Consider the following 25,698-nt stretch of genomic DNA (forward strand, 5'->3'; position numbering starts at 1 on the left):
TTCTGACTGTACATCTTCCCGGTGCCTTTTCTTTCTCACTAAAGCTGACTGATCAATTATCACCAATGAGAGGGGATTAGACTACTACTAAGATCACTATTTCAAAGAAATGTTGCTTTCTGCATCACATACAATATCACCGTGTTTGCAAAGAGGGTGAACAGTTTAGGATGGCAGCTAAATAAGAATGTACCCCCTCCAAAACTGCAGAGAATATGTAAAGACTTTATGAAAGACTTCGAAATAAGGAACTCACTAAACCATCACTAAGTATACCAACGCTCACCTTCACTGTGTACTCTAAGATTTTAAATTATATGAATTATGTGTTTTTAACATAATAGCTTTTATTTTTCTGAAACCAGGTAAACAAAGCTTCATTCATTCGTTTTAGCGGCTCTCTTAGAACATTCTATAATAATTGTGTCTTATCTTTTGGTTCCAACTGTTTATGGCTGTGACCACAAAGGGCTGCACTCAAACAATGCTATCATTTTGTTTGAGACAGAGTTTCTATAGAGTTTTATTTGGTGTCTGGCCTCTTCTCTAACACCTCACAGAAGCTTTCTATGACCACCTTTCTGTGACCACAAAGCAGCTGGTTCTCTGTTTCACCCGGCCTCATAAAGCACCTGGCCACTATGTCCACAGCCCAAGTGATCTGAAGTTATTTATTAAACCATGTGACAGAACCATCAAACACCCAACAGAAACCATAGGGCAGAAACCACAGTCTGCACTCTCTGATACTGATCTCTAGTCAAGTTACTTGAGTTTCTGTTTTGAATGTGTTTGCCTATTGTCACCTTATTTTTTTAGAAAAAAAAAAAAAACATTGCCACAATCCACGTGTGAGCGTTTACTTGTTTGAACATTTTCTCTGTACTCAGCCTTATTTCCTCCGTACTTTCTGGTCAAAGTCTGGGATGTCAGTTCACCACCTCAATTTTGTTTTCAAGATTCTGAACGAACACACTGCATTTCTAATCTTCTTTGCAAGGTTTTACAAACACAGCATTTAACAGAACTTGTATGTGCTACAGTCTACAAGACCAGAGAAGAGAAAAACTTACTGCTAGAATAATTTTTGCAAGTTTAAGGCTCAGCAAGTCCGAGCCAACATCAACTAGTTTATATAGCGTCTTCAGGAGAATACTTCTTCTCTTAAATTTATTTCCAAGCATGTTTCCTTCCTCTAAAGCATGATGAAGCTGTGCGCAAATAGCACAGACCATTTCAATGTTTCCTTCTGTTGGGGCAAAGAGAGTAAAGCAGAACTTACTCACTGAGGTCAAGTTTTCTCAAACACAGTGTACGCAAAACCCCATAATTACCTCCCTGAACATCTTCAAATTCCTAAACTATGTTGTTTTCTTCCCCTTTTCATTTCCATCTATCTGATTTTTTTTTCTATTTTGTCGCTCCACTTCCTAGCATGTTGACTTCTTCACTAATCAGTTAGCTTATCTAGAACACACAGTCTTCCAGAGAGTGTACCGAGGAGGGGAACTCCCGATTTCACCGGCTCTCCTTCATTCCTGCTGCCCACCATCCACCAGGGCTCTGCTCAGGGCCCTGGAAGATTCTGCCTTGCATCTCCACCTTCACCCCTCTGTCACACAGTTCCAAGGGTCCAGAATGTTCTCCTTACCTTCATCCCTACTGATTTTGGTCCTTCGAGGCCCTGTGTATATTCTGGCTCCTCCAGAAAAGGTATAGAATGCCACATTCAACAAATACTATTATTTTTCACACATGTATGTATGCTGCTTATTTCTCATGCTAGTAAGGTTAGGCCCAAAATCCTTCAAGCTAAGCTTCAGCAGTATGTGAACCGAGAACTTCCAGATGTACAAGATGGGTTTAGAAAAGACAGAAGAACCAGAGATCAAATTGCCAACATTTGTTGGATCACAGAGAAAGCAAGGGAATTCTACTTCTGCTTCATTGACTACATAAAGCCTTTGACTGTGTGGAAAATTATTAAAGAGATGGGAATATCAGGCCATCTTACCTGTCTCCTGAAAAACCTGTAGGTGGGTCAAGAAGCAACAGTTAGAACTGGACATGGAACGACAGGTTCAAAATTGGGAAAGGAGTACATCAAGGCTGTATTTATCACTCTGCTTATTTAACTTACATGCGGAGTAATTATGTGAAATGCCGGACTGGATGAATCACAAGCTGGAATCAAGATTGCTGGGAGAAATATCAACAACCTCAGATATGCAGATGATACCATTCTAATGCCAGAAAGCAAAGTGAACCTAAAGAGCATCTTGGTGAAGGTGAAAGAGGAGAGTGAAAAAGCTGGCTGAAAACTCAACATTCAAAAAATTAAGATCATGGCATCAGGTCCCACCGCTTCATGTAAAATAGATGGGGGAAAAGTGGAAATAGTGACAGATTTTCTTTACTTGGGCTCCTGAATCACTGCAGATGGTGATCATAGCCATGAAATTAAAAGATGCTTGCTCCCTGGAAGAAAAGTTATAATAAACTTAGACAGCATATTAAGAAGCAGAGGTATCACTTTGTTGACAAAGGTCCATACAGTCAAAGTTTGGTTTTTCCAGTAGTCATGTATGGATGTGAGAGTTGGACCCTAAAGAAGGCGGAACACCAAAGAATTGGTGCTGCTTTTGAATTGTGGTGCTGGAGAAGACTCTTGAGAGTCCCTTAGACTACAAGATCACATCAGTTAATCCTAAAGGAAATCAACTCTGAATATTCATTGGAAGGACTGATGCTGAAGCTGAAGTTCCAATACTTTGGCCACCTGATTCAAAGAGCTGACTCACTGGAAGAGATCCTGATGCTGGGAAAGACTGAAGGCAAAAGGATAAGAGGGCAGCAGAAGATGAGATGGTTAGATAGCATCACCAATTCAATGGACATGAATCTGAGCAAACTCTGGGAGACAGTGAAGGATAGGGAATCCTGATGTGCTATGTAGTACATGGGGTCACAAAGAGTCGGATATGACCTAGCAACTGAACAACAAAAACAAATGCATGCTCTGTTACATGCCCAGTGCCCTCAAAGAGATATGCTGAGTAGGAACCGTGTCTTAGATATCTTTGTACTGACAGTGCACAGTACAGGGAGAATACTGTATTGACAGCCTGTAACACAGTTTAATGCAGATTCACTTTCTATTAATACTATGCCTATTGATGAAAACAATGATCAATATCTTCCTATGAGAACAATGTTCATTATCTGAGAAAAGAAGACGCAAGTGGAACAAAATCTCAAAATGTCACCATGTCCACCATTATTTGGAGGTGAGTATCAGCAACTTAAGTTAAATGAAAGTTGTTCGGTCATGCCCAACTCTTTGTGACCCCATGGACTATACAGTAAGGCCATGGAATTCTCCAGGCCAGAATACCGGAGTGGGTAGTCTTTCTCTTCTTCAGGGGATCTTCCCAACCCAGGGATCCAACCCAGGTCTTCCACATTGCAGGCAGATTCTTTATGAGCTGAACCATAAGGGAAGCCCAAGAATACTGGAGTGGATAGCCTATCCCTTCTCCAGGGGATCTTCCCGACCCAGGAATTGTACCAGGGTCTCCGGCACTGCAGGCAGATTCTTTACCAACTGAGCTATCAGGGAAGCCCCAAGTATTAGCAAAGAAGATAATAAAAAGTAGACTTTAGTTAGGAAGCAGGGGAGTACTTCATTTTATAATAGAATGCTGAGGAAAACAATTTTTGAAAGTGGTAGCTATACTGAAAGTCATACATGGAAGAAAAATAGCACACAAAATAGAACATGAGGGGAAATGTAAGGATCCCAAGTATAAGACATTCAGTTGAAAAATATTATCTCTGATAGATTTCGTCACAAAATTTAAAAGTAGGAAACCAATCTTAAATAAATACCATAATGTGCTCTTGAAAGCCCGCATAGAGGAAGTGTGCGCCTGCAGAAGGAAATGACTCAGGCCATTTTTAGCTCTTTTCAACAATAACATCTAAGAAAAAATTTTAAACCTCAATAGCTAAGTAACCTTCCATGCCTTTCAGTTAAGCACTTAAATAAAATGAATTGATGGGAAATGACTGAGACTAACTTTAAATCAAAGGAAAAAAACTGAGCTCTATTGTAAGAAAAATGCTTCTGTTTTGTTGTTTCATTCTTCTGTTACTGGCAGTTTCTTCACAAGCCCCAGGTCCAGGCTGCAGGCTACTCCGTGGCAGGGGGCAGACGTCAAGGTATTTTTCCAATACTTCCCTCCATGCTCTTCAGCCTGCTGGGTTCTACTCAAGAGTAGCTGTTTTAGCTTGAAAGAAATTAAAGAAGGCTCCAGGGTCAAATTCTAAACTACTAATCAAAATATTTCTTTCTACCGGTGGGTTTGTTATAACTGCCGGGTAGCCTCAAAAAGACAGCTTGAACCTAAAAACAATCAAGATCCTCAAGGGACTAAAGCTAGTGGGTGAAAGTCTGATGAGCAATAGAAAGCAAGGTAGACTCCGCAGTAACTTCTCCCCATAAGAGACCTATTAATTACAAAGGGAAAAATAGTAACTTTACATTGAAAAACCATGCAGACACCACCTTCCCCAAGTGATCAAAGTCCACAACACCAGTAATGGACCAACTCAGCATCCCGTGCCTCCTGATGATGATGTACCCAGGAAGGACACAGCACCACTCAGGCTACATGCCTGCCCAATTGCCTAACCGGCATAGAATGGTGAGAGAGTACCAGAAAAATTCACTGGGCAGGGGCAGTCTATGCAATAACTGGCCTGTGCCCAAGTACATCAAGATCATGAAAGGGACGTGACAAGTAACTGCATTCAGGATTTTCCTTTCCTATGAACAAAATCATCAGGATAACTGGCAAAATCTAAATTGGGTTTGTATAGTGTTGCATGGTGATTTCCAGATATGTAATAGGATGCCCTTACTTCTAAAACTACATGCCAGGGTACTTAGGAATATGGGGTGTCATAATGGCAACTTGTTCTCAAGTGGTTCGAAAAAGGGGGAAAAATGTGGTGTGTTGAGTAAGGGGTGTATAGAGAAAAAGAGAGCATGATGGAGAGAGGGAGGAAGGGGGAGAAAGAATTATAAAGCAAATATGTAAAAATGTTCGTATTTTTGGAATCTGGGGGAAGAGTATACAGGATTTCTTTGCACTATTCTTGCAACTTTTCTGTAAGTCTGAAATTATGTCACCAAAAAAAGTAGGAAAAAAAGGAGAGAGAAAGAAAAAGGAATGTCAAAGGGTCAGGTAACTTAGTCCTGCCACCGTTTGCTGTTTTTCAATTTGTCTCTGAAAGAGAGACCATTCTTCAGCATTTAATCATCCCCTGAGAAGGGAGATTCATCTGCATTTCGAATGCCAAACTCCTCAGTTTTCTCTGTGGTGACAAGAGCCCTCAGAAGCCTCTTAAAATCCCTCCAGCTGAAGACTTTCTCCAAGGCAGGCCTCTGTGCTGCTCCTCACCTGCCCCACTGTGCTTCCTTCTTTACCACCAAGCACCCTCAGAGAGCCCAGGATGGGTGAGGCCATTCGAGCCTTTAAGGAACTAGGTCTTTTGCACAGCTTTCCTGGTGGGTTGATGGCCAGGACTCGTTGACCCTGCTTCTCCCTAGGGCTTCTTCCTGTGGCTACCATGCTGGTTTGTTCATCCAAGGGGCCCTGGTTCCACGGTTGCTAGTGAGGGCCTCATGTGTGCTGTGGGCCAGGCTGCAGCTCCAGAGAAGCCCATTTCAACTTCAGAAGTGGAATCCCTTAAGAGCGACAAAGGGGTAGAAGGTAGGGAGCAGGGGCATTTCCCTGCCAAGCTTTCCACAGGTCACCCTGGGAGAGACACATGGGTTGCAGGCCTTGACTGCTGGGCATTCCAGAGTCCAAGTCCAAGCCCACTTCCCCGTCTGAGTGGCATCCCCGACAACCATGTTCAACTTTTGGAAAACTGGATATACAGCCCTCCCTCAGGAGTCACGGGGTATTTGTTCTGGGACCCCTGAGTAAACCAAAATCCATGGATGCGCAAGTCCCGTGTATAAAATGGCATTGCCCTCCATATCCACGGGTCCTGCATCTGAGAATTCAAACCACCACAGAATAAAGTTCCATTTATAGCTGGTTGAATCTGTGGATGTGCAGCCTGAAGCTATGGAGGGCCAACTGTATACACTTGGATCTAGAAAACCATGGGCATACCTGCCAAGGATGTCAATCTGTGAGACCTAGCCAATGTTTCAGAGGATTGAAATCTACTTTAATTTTTCACTGTTACTCATGAACTACCACTCCAGCGAGTTCAAACTGGCATTTCCTTGGGCAGAAGTAGTGGTAATTTATATTCTAAAGGGACTTTTAGAAGTAGGTTCTCTTGCGGTATTTAAAGTATAATTTTAAAATTAGGTTTACATGTAATATTGAATACATACATTACTGGGTAAATAGATGATTTCACTTGTTTCTGAACAAGTTCACAGAAAAACTGACAAAGTGTACTGAAAATATCAGGGCAATGGGGGACATACAAATAACTGCAGATATTTTCGATCTAAAGCGACTTTTTTTTTTTTTTACCTTTTTCTAAGTCATGCAAAATGGGTACAATCCTTGTATTCCAAAATACTTCATCTACTTCTATTTCTGTATTCTTTTCTTGCAAGTCGGCTTTTGAGCCTGCAACAGAAAAACAGAACAAGAGAAAGAGCTGTGAAAAAGGAGTTACAACTCGAGTACTGCCAATGAGACTTCGTTATCCATCCCTAAAATTAATAAACTCTGGAGTTACATTACACTCTGCCCCCCCAACCCAACTAATTCTAATGAGAATGACATGTCTTCTAATCAAATCAAATTAAACTCAGTAAAAATCATGTAAAGAAATCATAACCTTAAACTCTGATTGGGACAGTGCATCAAGTCGTCAGCTTTGTAAGTGTTGAAACTACTGTCAGTGAGGCAGTCTGGAGTTTTGGCTTGTTTGTTTTTTCTTTTTAAACATATCCCTCTATAACATAAAATAAATAGAAAACTGTAGATATGTAAAGAACAAAGATTTTGAAAATGTTTTAATGGAAAATTTTCTGAGAGGGAGGCCTGCAGGGACTTTCTCTCCTGCAGAAAAGAAAATGTTCACATTATTGTGGGGCCAGTGCTTCTCACACCAGTGGTTTTGTGTGGGGCAACAGGAAGCCTGAGCTCTGGGTGCTGACAGACCTCAGTTCAAATCCCAACTCTATTACTGACGCACTGGGTGACGGGGGTCTGGTTTCTTATCCTTTCTGAGCCTCATCAGCAAAACAGAGATTAAAATATTTGCCTTCAGGGTTATGAGAATTCAAAGACACGATGTAAGCAAAGCTCTGAGCCCAGTGCCTAGCATCTAGAAGCACTCAGTCCGCACGGTTTCACTTCCCAGGTTAAAAAAAAACCAGTAAACAGGTCATCCCTGTCTGAAGTGTATCAGGCTGTGCGTTATCACCAGATCACCGAGACAGAGGCTGCCTGAGGAGGCAGCTGTGGACGAGTCAGGACTCCCACAGCCGGTGTACCTTAGATCCAGCAGGTCTGCATTTCATTTTTGTCACAACACTCTCCAGAGGTCCCCACATTGTCACTGTTTTCCAGATGAAGACAGTGGGGCTCAGGGTTATTAAGTAACCTGGCCAAGGTCACAGAGCTCCACAGCATTACACTTGACCTCTTCGGGGGCCATTTTGCCCTGAAGCAAATTGGCAAACTAAAAGATAACTTCAGGGAGACATGTAAATTGTATTAGAAACTGCAAATCATGATTACATTTCACACAGGCAAGATCTCAAGGTCTAAAACAAAGACTGTCCAGCCAAAGGGGGAGCTGCCAGGCCAGACACTCAGAAGCAGTGCTAGAGACAAAATCCACGGCCTTCCTTCTCTGAAGGCCTCGCCCTGAGGCCCTCGGGCTTTCCAGGTGACATGAGTGGTAAAGAACCTGCCTTCCAATGTAGGAGACGTAAGAGATGCAGGTTCGATCCCTGGGTCAGGAAGATCCATTGGAAGAGGGCATGACAATCCACTCCAGTATTCTTGCCTGGAGAAACCCATGGACAGAGGGGCCTGGTGGGCTATAGCCCATGGGTCACAAAGAGCAGGACATGACTAAAGCGACTTAGCACAGGCACGCATGGTGCTTACACTGCTTTACGTATCACTGTCAGCACGGTCTCCTGAGGCAGCGCCCTGCAGCAAAACGTGACTATAACACACTAAAGAAATAAAAACGAGAACTGGACGCCCAGCAGTGCAGGTCAGGCAGTCACTAAACGCGTTTGTACAGCATCTCAGCTCTCAGAGCTCCCGCGGTTTACGAACTGCAGGAAAAGAACTGCAGACCACCACCTCCATCTTCTGGCTCATTACTCTTACAAATCTTCTCTGACACTGATAAATCACGGATACGGATCCTAAAAGTAAACACGACTATTCAAGCTGTATAAACAACATAGTTGCTCATATTCCCAGGTGTCGGACACACTCAAAGTCCAAAGTAAGAGAAATAAAATCAACATATATATCAAGGCAAGGGGAAAACCCAGAGATAAGCAGCCAGACAAATAAGAGACAACTATTCATGACAAACTTAAAGTTATTAGAAATACAGACTTCAATGAGTCCAAATTTCACTGATTTCAGTTGAAATTAGTTTTTTTACCTTCTATGCGGTATGCTCTCTTTAGCAGAACCACTCTGTGAGGAACCACAATTATCAAACCATTTGTCAGGACAAACAAAATTGATAACGTGTTCACCCCAGGAAGAGCTGAATTACAGGGGTGAGCCAGAAATCACAGAGCAGTTTGTTTAACCTTTGGAAAGGAAAGGCCTTCACAGGCCCTTCCAAGTGTTTCTGAGACTTGTTTCTTCTCAGAACAGAAGTTAGCCAGACACTGTGGCGTAAGAGTTTGCTTTCAACCCTCTCCTAGGAACCCCCATGTGAGGTGGGGTGTCCAGCCATGGCCTTTCCCCTCACGCACCTCCTCCAACTCTGCTGTCCAAAGGAATCCCATTTTATACACTAACCCAGCTCCTACCCTAGAAACGGAAACCTGGAGTCATGTGATCACTTTTTAAGATCCCCAGATGATAAATAAATATGGTTTGTCTCAGTCTTGGGCAACAACCTAACATTCTAGAGAGCACTTTCATCTAGGTTCACAGTTTGCTAAATATAAAAATTATGATTCAACAGGAAATTGGGTAAGTCAAGCAGAAATTTCAGCATGTTTTTTGAAGATTTTGCTGTCTCAGTGGTTATAGTCTTCACCACAGCTTTGAGTTCGGGACACAAAAAACTTGACACAATGTTTATTGGCTGCTGTTTTTAGCATGCACATGTAAGATGCTTAGCAACAATGCTGACTGGGAAATCAGTCTATCTAAGATTTTCCTGACTACTACAGAAATTCCTGCTGGTCACAAAAGTCATTTTATTGATAAGAAACTAGTTTGGAAGATAAGAAAATATCTTTTGAATTATTAGCTTGGTTTCATGAAAGTTCCTGTGCACCAAAAAAGTAACATGAAGAAGGTAATGAACACCTGCGTATCCACAAATAGTTTGGTCAAATATTAACTGTATTTTCATTCTCTTCATTTCAAAGAAATAAACATTACAGATATTGTTAATGCCCTCTGTGTGTCTCCCCCAACCATCCCCCTCCCCAAGGGTTACCACCACGCTAAACTGAATGGTTATTTTTATCACATTTACCACATATATCTGTTTCCATAACAACATATGCCTTTGTTTTTGCAGCTTAATTTTTTCATGTGATGTTATGTTTATATTCATTTCATTCAATATTATAAATGTACTCCAGTTCATTTTTCTGTTATATCCCATTGCACAAATACATTCTGTAGCATTTCTAGCCTGTGATTTATATTGTTACGTATTTTCTCAAACAGTTTAAAGCCTCAAAGGGCTGGTTTGATGTAGCTAATACAGTGTCATTTAAGTAAGCCATGATTTTGACTCCTTTTCAATCAACTTAAGAACTGTGTGAACGTCACGTTTTGCAACCTTCCAAATGCTTCTACAAAATAATTTCTGTGCAGTCATCAGTGTGGAATTATAAAATCATTTCTGTGTAGACTATAACCTGTAGATGCTTGAGGCACTGGAGTTGAGTAAGGGTGAAGTGCTAAGACTGTTCTGAAAATAATAAAAATTTATAAAAATAAATGTTGATGTGTGATCAAGCTGGATAAAGTTCCTGGAAATTTCAGAGTGAGGCCACATCAGACATCTTTAATGCAAAAGATTATCCTACAGATGGAGATGCTGAGGACAAAATGCTGGGGACCTCTAAGAACACAGGAGCCTCACCTGCTCTGATGTCTAGCCTGAGCCGGTCGGGGCTGTGGGAGCTCGAGGAGGCCCTCAGACGCCTCTTCCCCTGGTCTCTGTGAGGAAGAGGAAAACACACAGCGCTCAGCACAAAAGCCAAAGAGGTTCTCTTTCTGTGTCAACAGTAGGCTAAATGCGATTTCTGAAGAAACCACAGAGTCTTGCTTATGAAATGGAGTTTGGTGCTCTTACTACCGCATTTTAATCAATCTCTGATATTCAGCTGAGATTTACCTTTTAAAGACAAGTCAGATTTACCTTACAATACAAAATATGGTTACTAGAAACAACAAAATAAATCCAAAGTTTATTGCGCAAACCAAAAAAACTGATGAAGGATCTATACCACAAGAGGTCACTGTTACAATAAGAAAGAACTCCGCTGTGCTTGAATTAAAAAAGCCTAGCTTTCAGGAGACCTCTTTCTCTCACACTCAGGTGCACACGTGCTGCAGGCAAGAAAACTGTTCTGTTAGATCAGACGAACCCAGGAATCATACAGGGGGGTCAGATCTGGAACCCAGGTTTCATAATATCCAATCCACTGCTCTTTCCACCAAATCACTGTCTCCAGTCACTATTTGAAAATTAATTAATATGCTATGAAAAAATTTTTAAAGAAATATTTGAAGTGTTAAAAAAATAGAAAGTAAATTCAGGCAGACCCCAGATGACAAGTATTTTGTGTTTCAAATGAAAATTTGGTGGCTGGCGAACAGCAGAATTATATGCTTAGGTTTTGTTTGGAAGGTTATATATAATGTTTAAATGGTCTATGAAGGACATAACTTCTCTTTAGCTAGAGCTGATGCTTAAAGTACTTACTTTTAAATATCTGTACAAAATTCCAAGGTAAAAAAACACAAAACACTGAGAGAATAATAATGCAAGTTTTACAACAAAATTTCATTTTTACCATCAAATATAATATTTGCCACAAAAATCATAAAGAATGCACACACATGTGGCCATGGTCACCCATAAGCATCCGTATGTCTGTCTGACCACTGCTCCTGCTTCCGCTGTAGTTAAGATTCCTGGTAAATGTTCAGTGCTGTGTCTTGGCCCTTGGCCTTGACTGTTGCCCAAGGATTAGTTTCTCCAAATATCATTTCTTCCGTAAACATTTCCTTTTTCTAAAAAACACTGGATTTAACATTTCCTCTTATCGTGCAATAGAGAAAAGATCAAGTTGCTCTTCGCAGAGTCTGATTATTCAATACTCCAAAACAATTGCTTTATGTTTATACATAGCAACAAAACACAGATCTGGTAGCAAGAAGTCCTGGTCAGTCAAAGAAAGAAATGGGGATGGGATCCTTTTCATCAACACTCAAGCGCAGAGATCCAAACAGAAATCTCCATGAAGACAGAAATAAAGAAAATCAATCCTATGAAAAGGCTAAATGCCAAAAGTTTGCCAGGGTGTAAGGCCAAATATGTTCCCAGACTCAGCACTCCTAGAAATAACAAGAAAATCTGAGGACCATAGAGGCAAGCCTTTCTTTTCATTATTGTCCTAAATAGCTATTGAAATCAAGCAGGATAGTTTGCATCTAAAGGCTTCCCAAGCCCCTGATCCCTCCTCCCTGAGGACATGGCCATGACAAGGCTGCCCCCCAAACACATTTGTGTGTCCCCACTTGGGGGGATGTTTAAGAAGGGTTCTCCTTATCAACCATCAAACCTTGACAGTGTTGGATCCTACTGGTTCTCAAGAAGAGCTCAGGGTTGAAAGTGAAATTGTTGGTCACTCGGTCCTGTCTGACTCTTTGCAACCCTACGGACTGTAGCCCACCAGGCTCCTCTATCCATAGTATTCTCCAGGCAAGAATATTGGCATGAGTAACCATTCCCTCCTCCAGGAGATCTTCCCAACCCAGGGATCGAATCCAGGTCTCCTGCACTGCAGGTAGAGCACAGGTTGGCCTTGGAGTCCATTAATCCTCTGTGTGATCTTCATGGTACAGGGCTTGAGGGGGTGCAGGCTCTGGATCCAAACTACCTGGTGTCAAGGGGTTCAACCCTTGTCCGCCATGTGGCCTGTGTAAGTCACTGAACCTCTTGGCCTTGGTTTCCTTTTCTTAAAATGAGGGCTATGTTTCTACTTAACACACTGCTGTGTTTGAAGAACTTTAATAAAATTGTCAGGATTCTTTTGCTCTTTTGTTCTGAGTCAACAAACACTTGTCTGAGCAATCCAATGGTGGGTGTTACTGTGATAACGAACATGTAAGGTGTTGCCCAGAAGACATTCAAAATCTGCTTCAAGGAACTAAAGAAGCTTTTATTTAAATGGAAAACTCTAATTGAGTCTCTAATCAAATACTAGAATGAGAAATTCAGTAGGTTACAAGGACAAGAAAAGTGCTGAGGATGGACTGATTACTGAGATGGAGAAGTGGACCACAGGGTGGGACTAAAAGGAACAAAAGTCAAACCAACAAATGACAACACTGCTCTCAGGAGGGGAATAGCATGAGCGAAGGTAAAGAGGAGTGGGAGAAGCCGGGTGGGTGTGTGTGGGGAGTGACTGCATTGGGTCAGTAATCTAGGAATAAGTTTCTGCTGGGAGGAATTGGGAACAGCTGCTTGAAACCTTGGGTTGAATAAATAGACCCAATTTGATGGTCAGTAAGGATCTGCCCTAGGTTCTTAAACAAGGAAATGAGATCTGAAGTTATGTGATGACAGCAGTATTTAGGAGACTTGGAGGGAGGTAACAAGGACTAATTCTTTGAGGGTGATGGTGGGACTGGAGAAGAAGGAACAAATGCAAGAGACTATAAGTGAAAAGTCAATAGGATTTGGTGGTTGATTCCAGGCTAAAGAAAGACGAGAAGGCAGGCGTGGAGGAACAGGACAGCAGCCGCTGCAACAGAAATGGGGAGGTGAAAGAGCAGCAGTTTGAGGAGTAAAGCAAGTTTGTGTTTTGCTAGGTTGAGTTTCTGACGATAAATGGATCATTGGCAAAGGAGATGGGAAAATCAGGAAAGGAGCTCCGTTAAAGGTCAAAGCAATACACCAGGATGAGAAGCATCAGAACAGTGGCTCCAAAACCAGAATCTCAGGACATGGCCTTGTCTCAGACAGTCAGGGGTAAAGAACAGAAAGGAGAAAGGAGTCCAAAGGAAGGAGAGAGAGAAAATATGCTCCCATGTGGTCCAGCGCGTTAAGGAAGTGAGCATGATTAATAAGTCCAAGAAGATGAGGCTGGAGCAAGAACTGTCCAGTCTGGCGAGGATGAATCTAACAGGGTTTACTGCGGCATGGTACAGCGTGTGTCTCACAAAGCGCGTGAAGCAGGGAAGGAGGCATCCAGAAAAGAAAATTCCCTCTTTGCTAAAGAAGAAAAGACTAGATGGCCTTGTGCTCAAAGGAGAACTGTCTCGCGGTAACTTCTACCCACTGATCTTGGTTCTCCTAATGAAGCAAATCTTCATCCTTCTTCCTCTTGACAATCCTTCAGATATTCAGAATATGTCATGGTCACCACGTCAGTTCATCTCCTATGGCTTAAATCTTATGGTTCTGTGACTTCTTCGGGTAAGTTTTTAACCGAAGCTTTGGTTTCCCTATCTGATATATGTGAAAGTGGAAAGTCAAAGCGTTAGTCTCTCAGTCATGTCCCAACTCTTTGTGACCCCATAGACTGTAGCCCACCAGGATCCTCTGTCCATGGAATTCTCCAGGCAAGAATACGGGAGTGGGTTGCCATTTCCTTCTCCGGGGGGGTCTTCCTGACTCAGGGATTGAACCCAGGTCTCCTGCTTTGCAGGCAGATTCTTTACCATCTGAGCCACCAGGGAATATATGAGCGGGTGGTAAATGATAGTGCCCCTCAAAGTAAGATCGTTGTGAGGACTAAATGATGTGATGTGGAATCGCTTAGCACAGCTCTGGCACATAACAAGTACTCAGTAAGTTTTTACTGTTATCATGGCTGTATCAGTGATGTCATTAACAGACTTCAGTCCTTTCATCTGTTCCTCACGTGATACGGTTTCAAATCACTCTACCAGCCTGTCCAGTTACTCCGAGTGTTAGTTTGTCGGGATTCCTGTTAAAGTCTGCAACCCAGTGTTGAGCTAAAGGTGTGGCTTGAGGAGCAAAGAGAAGAGATTCTAAATGATGCAGCCTAAAATTGCATGAACAGTTTTGGTGGTGACATCATGTCTTGTCTTGTCTTCCATATGCAGCTAAAGGCAGATTTCCCCATCTACACTGGACTCCTTCTCATTAAATTTCACAGTTATACTTGGCAAAGAGTTCCTGCCTATTAGATGTTTCTAGATCTTGATTCAGTCATCCAGTATAATTGTTCTTCTTCTCAGCTGTTTCATGCTGTTAAAGACCATAATTAGATTTTTTGGAATATCTTCTGATATACCAAGAATAAAACAATTCCAGAAAATATTCCTTAAAGCTCTTTTGTGAAATCCTTCTTAAAGCCAGAATAAGACCATTTCACTGGGATATCTTCATCTACAAATAACAGAAACCTAATTCTGATACATGGAATTAATGGGCTCATGTAACCAATCGGCTCAGGGGTAGGTTTCAGGGGTGTGATCAGGGCTTTGGCTCTTTCCATCTGTAGTTCTCTCAGCTCTGCCCTTCCTCTGCTTTCACCTGTAATCAGGTTGGAGTCCTGAAGAAAGCAGAGTGGGAAAGGCATTCCCAAGCCCCTCCTCTGCAGCCCACGTTTTAAAGCAAAAACAAGGTTCTCTCTTCCCAATCACTAACAAGTCCCACCTTCCATTCTGAACCACCAGAACTAACCTCTGTAGACAAGGTAATGCCACATTCTGCCTGGGTTACTACTGCTCATCCACCCATCAGTCATGTTGGCAACATCTACTTCTGGACCATTTATATTCGAAAGAAAGAAAAGTGTATTTCTTTAAAGGTCTTCTAAAATTCACATTTTGCTATAATTCAGACAACTCTTCCTATTACTATGACTACGGTTCTTTAGGCAGGGGTCAACAAGCTTTTTCTTAAAGAGCCAGACAATATGTATTTTATACTTTGTAGGTCAGGTGGCAAAAGAGAGGCTATTATACAGATAGTCCTGTGACCATTTGAAATGTGATGATTTTTAAATGTAGGGAAAATTTTTTTTCAGCTCAAGGGCTGTAAAAAAATATAAACAAAATAGGTGGTTGACCAGATCTGGCTCTAGAGCTATAGCTTGTTGACGCCTTTTTTGGAGCAATAACTAAAAAAGATATTAAGAAGTAGATAAGTGGGAGGATTTGGAATTAGGGGGGAAATAAGCTTTTTCCATTTGGAAAACAATTACATGTGAAAATGGAGAAGAAACTTTTAACAGATACACATGGTAAAAAGAAAATTTAGCAAATTTTGAGCTAAAATGTTCCTTGCCCTGAGACGACGACTTTTCATTTTTAGAACTAGATCGAGCTGTATAGATTCAAATCAGGCAGCAAACATCTTAGGCTCTGCAGTCACGCAGTCTCCATCACCACTACTCAGCTCTGGGGCGGTAGCGTGAAAGATGCCAGAAACAGTAGATAAATGAATGGGTGTGGCTGTGTTCCAATAAAACTTTATTTACAAAAACAAATAGGCTGGATTTGGCCAGTGGGCCTTAGTTTGCTGGCCCCTGCTTTGCAGGCTCTTTGATTTTTTGACTGCAGTTCAAGAACGCCACCACCAAAAGGTGGTGGTCCCTTTATTATGTCTTCATAGCCTGAAACCCCAGACACACAGTTCCCAGACACTAGCACTCTGTCTTAATAACTAACACTAGAATTGAATTCTACATAAATGGTTACACAGAAACAGTGAAATTAAAGAATATGATTTTAGAGGAATGGTCATAAGATCAAAATTTTGAGAAAGTCCTCCAAGCTTACCATAGCTTTGAGTTGGTGGTCCAAGATTTAAAATATACATTTTCAGAGACTATGCATATACTCTTGCACCTTTTTCAGTAATCACTAACTGGTTATGGTTGTTCAGTTGCTCAGATGCATCCGACTCTTTGTGACCCCGTGGACTATAGCCTGCCTGGCTCCTCTGTCCATGGGATTCTCCAGGCAAGAATACTGGAGTGGGTTGTCATCTCCTTCTCCAGGGGATCTTCCCAACCCAGAGGCAAACCTGGGTCTCCTGCATTGTAGGTGGATTCTTTACCAGAGCCTCCAGGGAAACCCAAGCGGTTATTACTCAAGTTCTGTATGTAGAAAGTTGATTAGACACTGCTTTGTAGCTAATCACATTAGCTCAACTAAGGCTTAAATGCCCTTACTTAAAAGTCCACAGTTCCACACTCCCCTTCACCTTTTACACTTCTAGTTTCAAGGGGTCTCACATGAAGAGCCCTGTAGCTTCTCACTGTGGCAGCAATGAGTACATCAGCACAGTGCAGAGTTGCTGGCATTTACGCTCTTCCACGGTGCTCCTGAGGAAATGATTCCGCATGGTTTTGACGATCTGCTCTCCATTCCCATGTCCCAGTGGGCTGCTCCAGCTCACACATTATCATCTTCCTGCTGGAACAGCTACAACTGCTCTCCCCTCTCCAACTGTACCTCACGCAGCTGCCAGCATCACTCCCCTGAAAACCTCTCAGCGCTCCATGTACTAGCCTACAACATCAGGACCCATGTGTCCACTACAGCAGGCCATCTGCCTTTCTCTGAACCCACCACCAAGTCAAATCCCTCCTTGGTTTATGCTGGTCCTGTAGCAAAGAACACAGAGCCTTCCCACCTTCCTTTTGAAAATCAGCCTCATGGGGCATCCCAAACCCCACATACCCCAAGAAACCTTCCCTGATCTCCAAGTCAGAGATAGGTTCTCTCACCTCTAAACTCCCAAGGCACTTTTTTTCAGTTCTTTCACTCCTCTAGCATTAATCATTGAACAGTGCTTCTGAAACTTCCATGTGCATTCGAATCACTTGGATACCTTATAAAACGCAGATTCTAATTCAGCAAGTCTGAGATCCTGCACTTCTAGCAAGCTCCCAGGTGATGCAGATGCTGCTGGTCCAAGAACTGCACTTGAGAATCAGAGCCCGACATGTCAGGATGATCCTCATGGATGGGGTTTATTTGTGTATCTCCCAACCCCACTAGTCCAGGGCTTTGCTTATCATGAAATTCTTGTCAAAGAGATGCTGTCAAAGAAGGTGGGATTTCATAAAATCATTCTGGTCACGTCTGTCTTTTCCAAAGGGAAACGGTTTCTCAGTCACATTTACTTAATTTCTTAAAAGAATAATGACTTCATTATGTTTGGAAAAAATGATATATTTATTATTTTTAAGGCCAGGCAATTTAAGTACAAAGCAGGTTTAGAAAATCATCTAGGACCCCACCACCCAGAAATAAATAGTTAATATGTGGCATAAATCATTCCAGACATATTTTTGCATATATTCAGATGAAAAGACAAAAGAATGAAAGAACGGGCGGGTGACTTGGGGGGAAGGGCAGGTAAAAGATACATATAAATGGGATTTGACACACAAATACCATATGTGTCAATGTCATTAAAAGTATAAATTTTACTTCACTATGACAGAGAAACAGAAACTGAGGTGAAACTGAAGGAATTGTAGAGCTTCAGATGAATGGGTCTTCACAAGAGATATTAGTTTCTAAAAGATCTCTCTAAAGTTAAGAAAAGAAAACAAAAAGCATTAGGATGCAGAAACCACGCTTTTAACTACACATTTCAATTTCAGACAGCAGCTACTGACACATCTATTCCCTATCATGAAGTGAAGCAAGCAGTACTCACACTTTCTCCCAGGTACCAGTTTTGGTTATTTATGCGAATCTTACAATTGTTGAGGTTTCTGTTCCGTAACCATCATTTTCAGAGTTGTTTAGCTTTAATTCAATATGAAGACAAAGTCAATACTCACCATGGGTGCTTTTATGATAGCTTCGTTTCTCAGTTCTGAATTTTGACTCATCATTTTGTTGTCAGAGTTCTCTAGCGAGTGCATGGGTACTGTAGTCCCCCAATCCATTCACAATGAAAACGTCTCTCTGTTGCCTTTTAACTGAAGGACAGTGTGGCTGGAACCCAGGACTTCACAGGCCTTACTTCACTGTCTTCCAGCACTGGGAGAAACTCTAATAAAGCCAGAGGCAGCCTGCCTTTTTCTCCTTCTATGGGACTTGCACGTTCAGCCTGATCACCACAGGCCACCTTCTTGCATTCACCCACTCAGTCAGCAATTGCTAATGGAGCGTGCACTACATGCTGGGTACTGTCCTAGTGCCGAACACTGTTAGAAATGTCTTAGTGTGGATTATTCCATGTCAAATTTTGTTGGGACATGACGCGTCCTTTTGAGCTTCGGATTTGAATCTTTATTTCAGAACGTCATCTTCTATTATGTCAATATTTTTCTTGTTCCCATCTCTTCCATTCTCAGTGGGCTGTTGTGAATATCAAATGAGTTAATATATGTAAATCACTTGGAAGAGTGCCTGGCACTTAGTCAAAGTAAGATGGGGGAAGGGAAGAGAACTCTCCCCTTCAGGAATACAAATGCCATGCCTCTCATTTCTATCTCAGTCTAATCATTTTCCTATTTTCTCATTCACTTCTCTATGTTTGATTTCCTCTAGTTTAACCACTGTATCTGACTGCATTTTCAGCTGCTTTTACTTCTGATGTGGCTTTTCTCTCCATGTTTATACATTTTTCTTCCTTTTTTTTTTTTTTTTTTGAGAACTGTGAGTGAAGGCTCTTTCTTCACGAGATCAAGGACTTAAGATCTCTAATTTGCATGCTTACCAGCCAACGAGGAGCTCTTTTCCCTTCTGTAAAACTCTCCTTACTCTTGGGGGGCAGTTCCTTTTGCGGGCCATTTCCTTCATCTGTCTTTTGTTATGTTCATTACAAAGTTATGCTCGGGTTCCATGTTCACTCTTGTCCTAGCGTTATTTATCTTGAGACAGAGCCATGGATTTGCTGGAAGAATGAAAACAGTCCATGCAGGGTGAGAACTGGGGTGCTCTGTAGCTTCGACTTTGCCCTGACTGTCTATCTGAAAAGCCTGTTCTTTTTCTCAACCTGCAGTATGTGTTCTCTTGGCTTGGACAGTATGTAGCAGATTTCATGACTCACAGAAAAGCCCCTTTACAGGCTGGGTTCCTTAGGTTCTAATCCATCAAACTCCCTCCCCCATAAACACACAGACACACAACTGGCTGGATCACAGGAAATGCGGGGAGCATGTCATCCTCAGCTCCATTTCCCCTGCTCTGCGTCACACGTCAGCTCTCTGCACTCTGGCCACACCGCACAGCGTGTGGGATCCTAGTTCTCTGACCAGGGACTGAAACAGGGCTCTGAGCAGCGAAAGCGTAAAGCCCTAACCACTGGACCACCAGGGGGTTCCCCACACTCTGGTTCCTGAACGGGGCCTTGACTGTGGCTTCCCCACTTCTCCTGTGGCCTGCCCACATCCTTACATTTCTTTTCTCTAGATAAAGACTACTGGATACACCTTTCTTAAGTGAGAGGTTCGCTTTTAGTGAAATTTGTTTCTTCCTTTGCCTCTATTTCACAGAGTCTAGCAGGTTAACAAGACTCCCGGTTGCCACATTCCAAGCAACAAAAACCTAAAGCACCATAAGCCGTTCCTGTCAAGGTAAATAGAGGAAGGAAGAAAGATAAGAAAGGAAAGAAAAGAAAGAGGAAGGAAGGAAAGAAAGAAGAAACAAAAGAAGGGCCAGAAAGAGAGAGAAAAGAATGGTGGATGTGGTAGCCTCACGCACAGCTGGATTTAGGGGCCTACATGTCATCCTTGAACGCATCGCAGTCTCCATTCCTTGGCTCTGCTTGTTTATATGTCACTTCCCGTCAGTCACCCTCCACAGGCAATGAAACAGCCACTGCTGGCTCCAAGACCATGTCATTCTTTACAGCTTGTGAACCCGGAGGAAGAGCACTTTCCCCAAAGGTTTTGGCAGAAGTCCCAGGGAAGGATTCAATTGGTCTGGCTTAGATCACGTGCCCACCTCCAAACCAACTACTCTCTCATTTCACAGCTTTGAGTGAGTGCTGGGAAGAGACAGGGGTGAAAGGAGAACAGCTTATAGATTAGAAAACTGAGCCCTTGGAAGTGTTCAGAGGCTTGTCCAAGCACATAGAGCTGAGGACTTTCTCTGATGGTCCAGTGGCTAAGACTCTGACCTCCCAACGCAGGGGAGCTGGGTTCAATCCCTGGTCAGGGAACTAGATGCCATGAGCCTCAACTAAGAGTTCCCATGCCACAGCTAAAAAAACAGCATGCTGCAATGACAACTTGGCACAGCCAAGTAAATTAAAAAAAAAAAAAACTTAAAAAAAAAAAGAACATACAGCTGAATCAAATGGCTGAGAGAGAACTGATTCTGAATCCACAGATTCTGACCCCTAAAGAGTTCTTAACCCCCACAAGTAACTGCTCTTGGACTTTCCTCCTAAAAATCACATTTCCAAACCACAAGAAGTTGAGCAATATTTACACAGAAACTCTTAGAAGGTTTTTAAAAGCAGATATATAAAAGGGTTCATCAGACAGAACCACTGGATAGATGATGGATGGAGATACACACACACATATGTATTTTGAAGAAAGCCATTTTCAAAACATAGCAACATAAAGCAAGAGAAGATGGGGTGTTGCTAATTGCAGGCCTGCCAAACTTGGACTCCTCGCATGGACACACAGGTTGTCGTTGATTGGCACATGGTTTGAAGATGACGGTTCAGTGAGGGCTTGGAGAGTGCTTTTCTCGTCTGGAAAGTTAAACAGTGCCCAGTTCCCCGCCCCCAACCTTGTCTGCAATGATGCCTCGTCTAGCAAGTCCTTTTTCCATCACGACCAACATAAAGTTAAACTCCAGTTCATCCCGGGTCTGAGTTTGTTCTAAATTAAGGGTTTCCCTAAAATCAACACGGTTTCACCAAATTAAACTGCTCCTTTCTCTTGCTAGGCCACAAAGCACCGGCATGAAGGTGGCGGCTCCCACGCCAGGTCCGCAGCAAAGACCCTGTATGGAGCCTGACCTCCCTTCCTCCACTCTCTGCTTCTCAGCCCTCAACCCCGTCAGCTCCAATTACTCAATCCCTTTCCTCCCTTCTCCGGCCAGCTCAGCTCACTGACAAGAGTCTTCATTTCCCACTTTCTGGTCTAAACATGAAAACATGTTAATTGAGGGTAGGGCTTTACCATCAAGACTGGGAATACTCCACTGCATAGCAAAAATCATTTCTTGGAATTATTTGCTTAAATGTTTACCAGAAACAACCATCAAGTGTTCCAGATTGATTCACGAATGCAATTAATGAAAGAACTGCTAAGAGTTTCCATTTTCTGGTTTGTTTTAATCCTACTATATAAAAAAACTTTTTTTCTGGCACCACCTCAACAAAAATCCCATCCAATGATTAAAGGGGGTAAAGATTCATAAAGCCAAAATGTTACTGGAAATTAAACCTGCCAGGGTGTATGACAAATCTGGGGCAGACACAATTCACTGAACGATGCAGAAGACATCCTAACAAAGTGAAAAGAAAGCAACCAGCGCTGCTGCCCAGCACCTCCTAATTCTGGACCATCAGGAAGAAGTGCCACCAGTCCCTAACTGATTTCTCCTCTGCTATGTGTGAGATAAAATATGTAACCAAAAATGCCTTTGCTGTCCCAGACTGAGGAATAAATAATGAACCCTGGCTTGCTAGATTATTCCACAACATTTGAAGGCTTACAAAAGAAGAAAAGAAAAACAGCTCTTGTCTGGTTTTTCCTAGTCAACTTTAATTACTGTAAGGATGGGTGCAGCAAGATAAATGTTTCCGTTTCAGTTCAGTGCTGAAAGAAACACAAGTTCTCCTGCTGCCTTTTATGTTTAAGCTCTGAGGTTTGCAGCCTATTCTTATTCACCAACTAGAAAAGATTTGTTGCAATGGCCAGTTTGATGTTTTGTGCTCAACTCCCAAAGTCCCAACTTGAAGTCCTTCTCTTCCACTTAAGGAGACATTTCATTTTTCCTTTAATTAAAAAAAAAATGTTCTGAATGCAAAGTGACATGACAAGGACTACTAGGTTGCCTAATATAAATTCTGTGTGTGCAATGCTCTTCGGGCTGTGTCAGCAGACAAGGTCAGTTCAGCTAAACTAACCAACTGCCAAGCAGCCAGTAGGGGTGGAGGCAGTTTTAAGCACACGGCATGGGTACAAGCCAAAGTCAGACCCGAATCTAAAGTGAGGGCAACAGGCACTTGGTCTTAAAACGGCCCATGGAATTTAATCTTGTTAAGCAAACCCTAACTGGGCAGTTGTTCACAATGACCCAATGGAAAATCATAGAAAAATATCTCTGAGTGACCCTGTCCAGTTCAAGACCTCCTGCCTATCTTAGCACCACTACTGGCTGGGACTGGAAACCACAGCCTGCTCTCTTTCCCACCCTGGTTCCCCAGTTATCCAAGGCTTCCTTAGGAAAACACCAGTATAAGAATTCACAAAGTGAACACTTCTCTACAAATCCTTAATATGGTAGGAAAATTGCTCCTCTGTTTCCTAGGGGAAGCCCTGATGCTGCTGCTAAGTCACTTTAGTCGTGTCCGACTCTGTGCAACCCCAAAGATGGCAGCCCACCAGGCTCCCCTGTCTCTGGGATTCTCCAGGCAAGAACACTGGAGTGGGTTGTCATTTCCTTCTCCAGTGCATGAAAGTGAAGAGTGAAAGTGAAGTCGCTCGGTCGTGTCTGACTCGTAGCGACCCCATGGACTGCAGCCTGCCAGGCTCCTTTGTCCATGGGATTTTCCAGGCAAGAGTACTGGAGTCGGGTGGGGAAGCCCTAGAAAGCCGTATCTAGGAACATGGTATGAATTTAGGGGTTCTTACACAGGTGGGGTGGTAGTGAAAGGGTCAACACAGACTGGGGTGGGAATAAAAGCTTTCTCCAGGAATGTGGTATGAAACAGAGTAACTCCCAATCGTTCATTATATGAGGGATTAGTAGCAAGGTATCACAGATAAGAGGAAATCACAGGACTCTCCTGTTTTAACTCTAGTTTGCAAAATAAATATTTTAATCCAAGTTTCTACTGGAAAATAAGATAAATCAAGTTTGGTGGCGTCCACAAGAGTGGACTAACCTAAAGGGAGGTAGTGAGAAATTCCAGGCCGGGCAAGAATCCCACATAACACAAACAGTATGATCAGTCATCACTCAACGGCTGGCTGGAACAGCCCAAATAAAGCAGAGACTTTAGTCTGACATCCCTATCAAAGCAGCATTTTGGCAGGTATGAATAAATGTTTTCCTGAGGAGCGAAGAGGGAGATGTAAAATCAACCCCATTCAGCCCTGAGAAGAAATCTCTCCTACTCATGCATCATAAATTTAAAATTTGTTTATATAAAAGGGGAAAATGCAAATCAATCATCTACATAACAGAGAAAACAAACTGGTAAATGACACAGTCGCTCTGACCTGGAAATTAAGTGAAAAGAATACTGACCCTCCACTTCTGAGATGAAATGGCAAGGTTGTTGCCCCTTTAAACATTTCTTGCTCCGTGATTTTACTGAAGTCTCCATCATATGTTAGCTGAAGTGGGTGACTCTTTAAGTGGCCAATGGCCTTTGATTCTGTTAAGTAAATCCCATTTATTTTCACCACAGAGTCCCTTGTCGTAACTGTTTCTTCGGATTCCACTCTCTTTGCTGTAATAACCAAGGAAATGTTTTGTCAAAGCCATTTATTTTAGGATTCACCATCTTTCATTATTTTTTTTAATCCAAGAAGTTATACAGTTTAAAATTATATATTACTTATAATTGAGTCTGGAATTGTATGGACAAAACCTCCCTGAACAGCTTTACTTAATAACAATATATCAATATTGGCTCATCTAGTGTAACAAATGCATTACACTAAGGCAAGATTTTAAATAGAGGAAACGAGGTGGGAACGAGGTGGGAGGTGGAGGGTATCGGAATTCTCTGTACTTCCCACTCACTCTCGCTCTAAAATGAAACCTTAAACTGCTCTAAAAAATAAAATCTATTAATTAAAAAAAAATCTCCCTGAATGCACCCAAGACCTCATCACTAATTTAGGCTTGACATCATCACTTCAGCAGGTAAAAAGTAATAGATCTTAGCTCTATTAGCTTAGAGTTTTGTTATTGTTCAGCTGTTCCATGTCTGACTCTTTGTGGCCCCATGGACTGCAGCATGCCAGGCTTTCCCTGTCTTTCACTGTAGGCAAATACTCAAATTTAGGTTTATGAACTACCTAGTCCACATAAATACCTCTGTGTCCCATGGCAATGCTTCTTCCTGAATTTGATCATGTTGGAACTTTTTCATTCAGAAATATCGAGTGTTTTCTTGATGTCAGGCATTGTCCTAAGCACTTGGGGTGCATTAGTGACAAAGATCCCTGCCCTCACAGAGCTTACATCCTTACAGTACACCTGTTTACACAACAGACAATAAGTAACAGACCATAATAAGTGAAGTATGTAAGAGGGTAGGTGCTATGGGAAAAAGCAAAAGCAGAAATGTGGAGAAGGGGAAAAGGGGATTGGGATTGGGGATGGGGGCAGGGAGCAAATTTTAACAGGTGGGCATGGTAGGCAAACCCTTACTGAAGGGGAAGCATTGAGCTGTCCAGTGACGAGGGAGTGTGTTTCCAGCACAGGGAACTGGCGGTGCAGACACCCAACGGCAGGAGTGTGTCTGGGGCCCTCAGGGGACAGCATGAGTGACGTGTTGACAGGGTGGGGAGGAGAAAGGTGGTCAGCAGGAGCCAGCAGGAGCTGGCTCATAGGGGCCCAGTAGACCATTTCCCAGCAGGGATAGAGGAGGGCACCAGAACACTTGGAAGGCTTTCTCAAGAGAAATAAGAGTTGCAATAAAAAGATGTCTAGTCTCTGAACTGAAACATCTACTGTGTTTACAGTGGCAAGATCCTTAGATTTAAAATATCACACAGTTTCTTCATCAGCAAATTGACATTAGGAATAGCTGACCCATGATGCTGCTACTCAACTCTAGCTGGTGATAACATATGTTTTTCAAAGGGGCAAGGAGGATGAGCTATTTCTCATACAGAAGTAGTTTTGCAAGCTTTTCCAAAAATGACTCAAGGTTTCCTTTTCTGTGCTTGAACCATCAAACCAATAAAAACCAACAATAACAAAACCACCTAGTCTGCCTCTCTGACTAAGCTCTGTGCTTTCAAAACACTGAGTTTTACAGCAGAAAGGCACTTTAAAGATTGGCTAGTCTAGCCTTCATTTTTCAGATGAGAAAAATGGAGAACCC

At 42.3% G+C, this 25,698-nt stretch overlaps 1 protein-coding gene across 5 annotated transcripts in view; it reads right to left on the reverse strand.

Moving 5' to 3' along the window:
• Nucleotides 1–25,698, reverse strand: part of ARMC2 (armadillo repeat containing 2) — a 124,283-nt gene that overhangs the window by 77,271 nt on the left and 21,314 nt on the right. For all 5 annotated transcript variants that reach the window (XM_020876605.2, XM_070449993.1, XM_020876606.2 and 2 more), the window contains 4 exons: nucleotides 23,886–24,090; nucleotides 10,354–10,430; nucleotides 6,564–6,662; nucleotides 1,074–1,249 (listed from right to left, as the gene is read on the reverse strand). In XM_020876605.2, coding sequence (XP_020732264.2) covers nucleotides 1,074–1,249; nucleotides 6,564–6,662; nucleotides 10,354–10,430; nucleotides 23,886–24,090 — 557 coding nt within the window. The remainder of the gene's footprint in view (nucleotides 1–1,073; nucleotides 1,250–6,563; nucleotides 6,663–10,353; nucleotides 10,431–23,885; nucleotides 24,091–25,698) is intronic.

Source organism: Odocoileus virginianus, chromosome 19 (assembly GCF_023699985.2).
Source record: "Odocoileus virginianus isolate 20LAN1187 ecotype Illinois chromosome 19, Ovbor_1.2, whole genome shotgun sequence".
Lineage (NCBI taxonomy): Eukaryota > Metazoa > Chordata > Mammalia > Artiodactyla > Cervidae > Odocoileus > Odocoileus virginianus.